This window comes from Clytia hemisphaerica, unplaced genomic scaffold (genome assembly GCF_902728285.1).
Source record: "Clytia hemisphaerica strain Z4C2 unplaced genomic scaffold, Clytia hemisphaerica genome assembly, whole genome shotgun sequence".
NCBI lineage: Eukaryota > Metazoa > Cnidaria > Hydrozoa > Leptothecata > Clytiidae > Clytia > Clytia hemisphaerica.
In genome coordinates, this window is record NW_027103848.1 from 308668 (window position 1) to 316212 (window position 7545).

The following is a 7545-nucleotide window of genomic DNA, read 5'->3' on the forward strand; positions in this document are numbered from 1 at the left end:
TTTTGTGATTAGGAAATATTGCAACACTGAACGTTTATGCTTGTGATTGATGTTTGTTTTAGTGCGATGTTTTGCTTATCAAAAGCTCGTTAATCTCCCAGATCTTGATGAAAGATTGCAATCAGTCATAATTTACTTACACAGATTTTGATCTGGTCGAGGAGGCAGCGGCAAAAGCGGGTGGCTGGTGCCCTGATGAAAAATCAGATTTATTTTCAACTCTTTCTCAAATTCCGTCAATGCAATATATTTAGAAGTAATCAGGTGAAGATGAGGCCGATTAAAAGGCCAACTCGAAAATTAATACACTTGAGCGAGGTAAACAGCGAAACGAAAATTCTTCTCAAAAGGAGCATTTGAATATTTTAAAGAAATTTACACGGATTGCCTGCTTGATCGTTGTTTGCAGGTTGCACATTTAAAGTAAATCTAGAAGATGTAAGTTGATAAGTTAATATCGTGTTTTTCATATCTTCGTTCACGAAACTACGTGTTTTGAAAAATCTTTACTATGATTTTGAAAATTATCAAAATGTATTCCATTCTGTTGTTCAAGTTGCCAACCTCGAGCTGGTCAAGGCGATGTCTAAAGAAAAATTAAAATGGTGTCACATTCTACAATAACGCTTGGTTTTCTTTGATAAGACCGCAGAGCTGATTAAAAGAATATACGTTGTAGTCTTCATGAGGAGTTATGGGGGACTCTAATATATTGAGTTCAAGGCAGCGTTGATTTGCTGCAAATCATTTTCTACCTGTTGATGTTATTCTTTTGGTTGTTCCGGTTGTTCCATTTTTTATTTTTAATCTGAGAAAAAAATAAATGTAGGATATAATTTTCGAAAATTGCTTGAATTTTAATGAAAATTTCACAATAGCCCCCGAAAATAAAGACTTATTCTCCTCTAATTTCAATCTAAGCAAACCATCCACGTGAATCTAGACACTCTAGTTTGAGTGAAAATTCTGCCCATGCTCAACTTCATAAAAACATGGGGAAAAGGAAATAATGAAACCTTTCCATTATTATGAAAATAACAATTAAAACTATTTCAATGTGTAAAACGTAAAATATGTCCAAAATACGTAAAATGTGCATAGTGGTCAAAAGTCGCAAGAACCTCCACCTTCTACAAAGCTATATTTCTGAAGGGTATCAATCAAAAATATCTTCTCAAAATCAACGTTATCCTTATAAACTGGATTATTTAAAAAAAATTTCCAAGAGCACTGTCGCCAGATTCCAATCCAAGAAGTTCAGGTTTAAAGTTCACTCCGTGAAGAATTAGTGAATAAGGTGGCTTGCATTTTTCTAAGAGCACTCTTGCCAGATTCCAATCCAAGAAGTTCAGGTTTAAAGTTCACTCTGTTAAGAATTAGTGAATAAGGTGGCTTGCATTTTTCTAAGAGCACTCTCGCCAGATTCCAATCCAAAAAGTTCAGGTTTAAAGCTCACTCCATTAAGAATTAGTGAATAAGGTGGCTTCCATTTCTCCAAGAGCACTCTCGCCAGATTCCAATCCAAAAAGTTCAGGTTTAAAGTTCACTCCATTAAGAAGTAGTGAAAAAGGTGGCTTGCATTTTTCTAAGAGCACTCTTGCCAGATTCCAATCCAAAAAGTTCAGGTTTAAAGTTCACTCCATTAAGAATTAGTGAATAAGGGATCTTCTCAAAAATATAACCGAATTTCGGCTAAGTCCTTTCGGTTAAATTCGGCTTTTTATCCGAATCACTTCGGCAAAAAAGTTTAACGAATTCGGCTAAAGTTTGTGAAATTCGGTTAAAGTTTTAACGAATTTCGGTAAATTTCGGTAAAAGAGATTTACCAAAATTCGGTTAAAAGAGTCTTAGCGAATTTCGGTTAAAGGGTTTTACCGAATTTCGGTTAAAAATATCAAACCGAATTTCGGTAAAAAAGTTTCATTGAATTTCGGTTAAAAAGTTTCATTGAATTTCGGTTAAAAAGCTCCGTCTCTTAAAAAAGTTTGATCGAAAGTTCGATTTTAATATCATCTGATTATAAAAGCGAAATGTTTGGCCAGTTTTTGTAGGCAAGTTTGTGCGTATAAGTATAAATTAGGAGTTTTATAGAAAGACCTTCTTCCAAACTACGAAAATTATATAAAGAAAAGCTCTTCTTACAATTAATCCTGATTCACCTGCATTTTGAAAGCTGCTTTCAGAAGAACACGCTCTTGTTGATAAAATTTTTTTTACAACCTCGCGAATAAAGAGCGAGCAAATTGTTTATCTTTAGAATGAATCTGATTGGTTGGAAATCTATGTAAAAAAAAACTACCCGGATGAGTTTTTCGCCCTTTTCGAACGATGTAATGTTCGAAGGTCGCCGTGACGTCACTTTCTATTGCATCATCTTGTTGCGAAAGAAAATGTGAAGAAAAAAAATTGTCTACATAGATAGAATCAAAACAAAGAGAAGTTTTTACTTGTCAAAAGAGACTTGAGGTATGAAAAAGGGTACCATAATGGCTTGCACCCTCCGGGATGTAAAAGGAAACAATTAAAAAGCCAGAAAAAAATCAGGAAAAAAATCAAAAATCAGAAAAAAAATCGAAAAAAAATATAAATAAAAAAAATAAAAATAAAAAAAAAATAATAAAAAAATTGGAAAAAAAATAAAAAAAAATTGGAAAAAAAATCAAAATCTCCTACACCTAAATTTTAGTGATTTACCCCTCGGCCGTACGTAGGAAGCATTTTGATATTAGGGGGCCTCAAGTTTAGTGATACCACGAGGGCCAACCATGCTCTAGAGCTCTAGATTGGCTAAAAACGCACTAAAAAAAAACAAAATCATTCAAATAAAGGCAGTATTTAAAGAGAAATTATTCAATTTTAGGAACAAATTACTTCAAAAAAGTTATTGGGAGGCAAAGCCTTGCTCCCCGGTAGCTACAGCACAGAAAGATTTGGGTCGTCAGACAGACTTGCCCCTCCAAGGTACTTCTCCCCTCTTTTCGGCGTAACAGGGCCCACGTCGAGGTTCACCCAGCGTTTGCTAAGTTACTTGACAGGAACGAGGGCTCAGGCTTCCAATCGGAGATCGGTGACCGAAGAGAGACATCACAAACATTTGGGCCTTCGGGAGTTTTCCACTTTCTTTCAGGACGGGTGGCGTTTCAGGGTCCCCAAGGTAAAGGTCTCCTTACAAAAGAGATCCTCTCGGGTCCCATCACCCCACCCTGCCTCTAAATTTGGGTTCCACCCCCTAGGGTCCTAAAAATCATTTTAAAAATCGTAAAAATTCGGAAAATTTTAAGAATATTATAAACGAACGTTAGATACTAGAACTCAGGGATTTTTCTAAGCACTTTTAGATGAGCCTTTTTGTATATTTAAATTGAGAAAACACGAACGTAATTGAAAAGTGAAATATTTGATCTTGAATTGAGTATTTTGGTATAAGATGATAAAAAATTGCTTAGAGAAATCCCTGAGAAAGTAATAATATTTGTGCTTAAGTTTTTTTTTCGGGGGGGGGGGGTCTATTTCGAATTCACAATATAATTTTATGACCATTTATAATTAATTTTTTGAGAGGTTGTCACTACTTACCTCTCCCCCTATAATTATGTAAGCACAAATAAGTACTCTCGAGTTCCTAATAAACGTATCAGTGGCGGAGCCACTTTTTGGAACTTTATTCTCGCTAACTTTGACCTTTCCAAGCCATTATTTAAGCTATTCAAACTGCGGCGCTTAAGTTAAGAGGAAAATACTGTCTGAAATTTTCCCCTAAAAAAGGTCAAAATTTTTCCAATCTCGCCCCCCTACCCGAAAACTCGTGGCTCCGCCTCTGCGTATAGTAGCGAATAAACGTACATGGTCGAAAATAAATGTATAAAAATCTAATTGAATGATGTCTTCAGTGAGGCTAGGGGTAGGTAATGGGAATTTTGTGTAGATAAAACCTCAATCGTCAAAGATAGATATTTCGCGTCAGAAACAAAAATAGGCAAGGTAGTATAAGGTAGTAGGTAACTTGAAATTGAGTAAAAAATGTTTGTCAAAATTGTTAAACATGCATGTACGTTTATTAAGCACCCGAGAGTAGCGATTTAGTATCTATTCGTTATCGTTATTAATTTTCTTTTCAACTTTTCGACATTTCGAATTGAATGTCTCTGCCACACCACCTTTTTGTTGTTTTAACTTCTCATAATCATGAGGATGAGCCTTTGATGCCCTTTGCTCGATCCTACTCACGCGAGTAGGAGAAAGGGGTTGGTAAATTTTCCTTTGGCCATCTTTGTTCGATTTTCTCGACTGATATGTGTAGCGATGGCATGCTAAATCAGTCTCAGTGAAGACCCTCTCCAGCACTTTTTTAATAAATGTTTGGGCCCGGTTAGATGTTATTATTTTTTTCGCAGGTGGGAGAGGGCTTTCATCTTCGATTTGTAGATTTTCATTTTCATTATTTTGATTATCTGAGAAAATTGATATGTCATTTTCATTGTTATTGTCATGTAAAATTTGATCTTCGAATAAAATGGGCATTGTCTCTTCGACTGGTGACAGTAATGGGCTCAAATTAATATCAATATCAAGAGGGGTTTGACTTTCTACATCATCACGACATTCTACCAGGATCTCTACATTAGCCATTGGCTCCACTGGGTGCTGACTACCACTACCACTACATACGGATTGGGAATTGTTTTGATGGGGTTTGTTGTTCGGTTTTATTGGTGATGTTGTTTTTTGTTTTTGTTTTTTAACCATTATTAAATTTTTTATTTCTTTTATCTCTTTGTAAATGTTTGAAAGGTTGTCGTTGGCGAATGTTATAGATTTTTGGAGTGTTTCCATTGATTTTTTGATGCTCTCGACATCTTTTTGTAGAGTTTCCTGATAAAATAGAACAATTAAGTTTACTTTTTACCCCGTTGCTGAAAAATGTACTTTAATGTCAAAATATTTTGCGACTAGAAAATTCTTGACTTTAGAGGAAATTTAATTTAATAAATCAGGAAGCTAAAAAGCTGCCTAAATTTTGCATCTTCTAAGTTCTTCTAAGACTTCTGCCTCAAATTGTCTTTTTTTCTGGATGCAAATTTGTATGAAAATTGTGAGAAGTCGTCAATTGAGGATTTTGGGGATTATGGGTCTAAGTGTGCTATTCTTGAGTATTATATGGTGAATCATGTAAACTTACCAAAACGGTGTTTTCTGAATTTGAATTCGGTGTCAATAATGTATCGTCTTTTTCTAAAAAAAATTTATTGGTTTACATGTTGTTTTTTTATAAGCATTGCACTTATAAGCATATCTAGGCTCAGATATGGGAAAAAATTAAGGATATGCTGAGCATTACAGCTACTTTGTTATTTTGTGAAGCCATTGCAAAGCAAATTTCCCCCTTTCTCCAGTCTCGTTTGTTCTAACTCAGCCAAGAATTATAACATTATAATAGGCAAATTTAAGCATATTTTGAGCCTGATTCACTATCTTTTGTAAGCACCCTCGAAAAATTTATGTTAGGATATAAGCATAACTCAAGCATTTTTTCAGCCTTATTATAGTTCTCTAAGCATCTCCCTAAGCATCTCCCTAAGCATCTCTGAGCCTGTTTTCGCATGCTTATAAAAAAAACATGTAATTCTATAATTTATAAATTCCAAGACCTGATCTTCTTGGGATATTTCCTTTATAATCCTATCTAGCTTTGGGGGGTACATCCTAGGGTACTACAAGAAAACTGCAATTGATTTGAAATTACCGTTTTCCACTTCCACCAGATTCTGTTCTTCCGATGATTGAAAGTCTTGAAAGTTGATGGTATTTGTTTTTATGTTTCCTGTAAAAAAGATGGAAATTAATTTTAATGAAAAAAAAAATCGAATCGAAGCACTCTCCTGAAAAGTCTCCCGAAAGAAAGTTTCTAAAAACTAGATTCGTACCATAGGTTTTCGCCCCATTCGGAAGCTCTCAAAAAAATTTGTTTTAAAGTGATGAATTTTGAAGAAAGGGTAGTTATCAACTTCAGTTGAGCTAGAATCTGTGGCAGGGGCAGGCTGGAGACTTCAAAAATGATCCGATTGGGCTTGATCCTTGGGTGAATCCCTAGGATGTTTTTTCCATTTTTTCAAAATTTTGATTTTTAAGGGCGTGGTCACGAGTTTTAGCCCCAAAACGAGGCTAAAAACTTTGGGGCAGGCTGGGGACTTCAAAAATGGTTCGATTTGGCTGACATTTTTCACACTTGATTCTTTGGGAGTGTATTTTTCCTTTTTTTTCAAAATTTATATTTTTAGGGGCGTGGTGACCAATCTTAGCCCCAAAACGAGGCTAAAACCTTAGTTTTTTCATCATTTTTACAATTGGGCCTACAAGAAAGATACTGAAGTTGAGCCAGTGCGGTTAACACGTTCGACTGTAGAAGTAGTTAAAAGAAATTATACCTATTTTGATTTGAAAATTTTCGTTTTCTGTTTGTGGACGCTCTTCATGTTCTTTTTCGTTTGTTTCGTTCTCAGCTCCATGGTTCTCTTGGTTTTTGTCTCCTGGAATATTTAAAAAATCGTTTCCACAAAGCTCAACAAGAAAGTGCATTCTTTAGGGCCTTAGCCCCCTGTCCCTTTTCTCATTGATCTGCTTATGTAGTATACTTTAAACATGACGTTTTAGTTCAAAATTCAGATTTGCACTTTGATAATTTTTCAGAGTTCAGACTCCCTTCCGAACTAGATAGAGTTTAAGAAATTTGGGTTAAAATGGAAGATCTTATGATATACCTTTTTTCTTGGGTTGTTTTGTATTTGTTTGTTTTTAATTCTTCGCCTCTATGAATACTAGAAAGAGGAGGGTTTTTCAGATATTTGAAATCTTTTGAGGTTGGGAATTTTAAGGGGGCAACATTGTAAGATCTATGAGCTCTTCTAAGGGGAAAATCGAAGAAATCTTCGCTTTACAGAGGATACAAATGTCGAAAAAAGTGTAAGAAAATCACTTTCACGCCGCAGAAAGTTTTCTCTGTAATTTTGGAGGCGCCAGTGAAAGGCTTAATGGGGCTTAATCAGATCAAAAAGCCAAACAGTTCAAAATAAGCTTTTAAAAAATTTGCAGTGTTAATAGGCCCTGAAAGATTCGAACGATTTCTCCAGAATATGAATATTCATGATATGCACCATTGCAATGTCTTCTGAACGTTCGAATGGAATGTATTGTTTTGATTTCGTAAACACGAAAAGAAAATGTCATGTTATATCCACAATTTCAAAACCAATGAAAAAATAATATGATGATTTATAGATATATCTCACAAAAAATATATTGCGACCCTCTTCCTGAAAACTGGAACCTTCCACACTTCACCAACATGAGATTTATGTAATTTTCTCTGTAGTACACAAAAATTTATTAGACCTCGTACGTTGGTGCTACTAAGATTAAATTTGTAGATCAATAATATCATCAAATTAAATTTCTAGACCGTAAATAAAATCAATGTTATTACCTGTAGCGTCGTCGTTACGTTCGAAGTATTGGACTAATGTAACGTCGTAAACCTTCTTCTTGCCT

General features: G+C 34.9%; 1 protein-coding gene across 1 annotated transcript; it reads right to left on the reverse strand.

Moving 5' to 3' along the window:
- Positions 1–4086: 4086 nt before the first annotated feature.
- Positions 4087–7212, reverse strand: LOC136807561 (nuclear transcription factor Y subunit alpha-like). The gene is made up of 4 exons (XM_067064146.1): positions 6426–7212; positions 5744–5821; positions 5180–5232; positions 4087–4872 (listed from the first exon to the last, which is right to left on the reverse strand). Exons 1-4 carry the CDS (start codon positions 6574–6576, stop codon positions 4087–4089), a joined length of 1068 nt encoding a protein of 355 aa, XP_066920247.1. The 5' UTR covers positions 6577–7212.
- Positions 7213–7545: the final 333 nt, after the last annotated feature.

Coding starts and splice junctions, on each gene's coding strand:
- LOC136807561 (XM_067064146.1), bottom strand. CDS start 6,576: ATGCACTTTCTTGTTGAGCTTTGTGGAAACGATTTTTTAAATATTCCA. Junction 5,822..6,425: donor AAATTTTCAAATCAAAATAG/GTATAATTTCTT, acceptor TCTTTTTTACAG/GAAACATAAAAACAAATACC. Junction 4,873..5,179: donor ATTCAGAAAACACCGTTTTG/GTAAGTTTACAT, acceptor CTATTTTATCAG/GAAACTCTACAAAAAGATGT.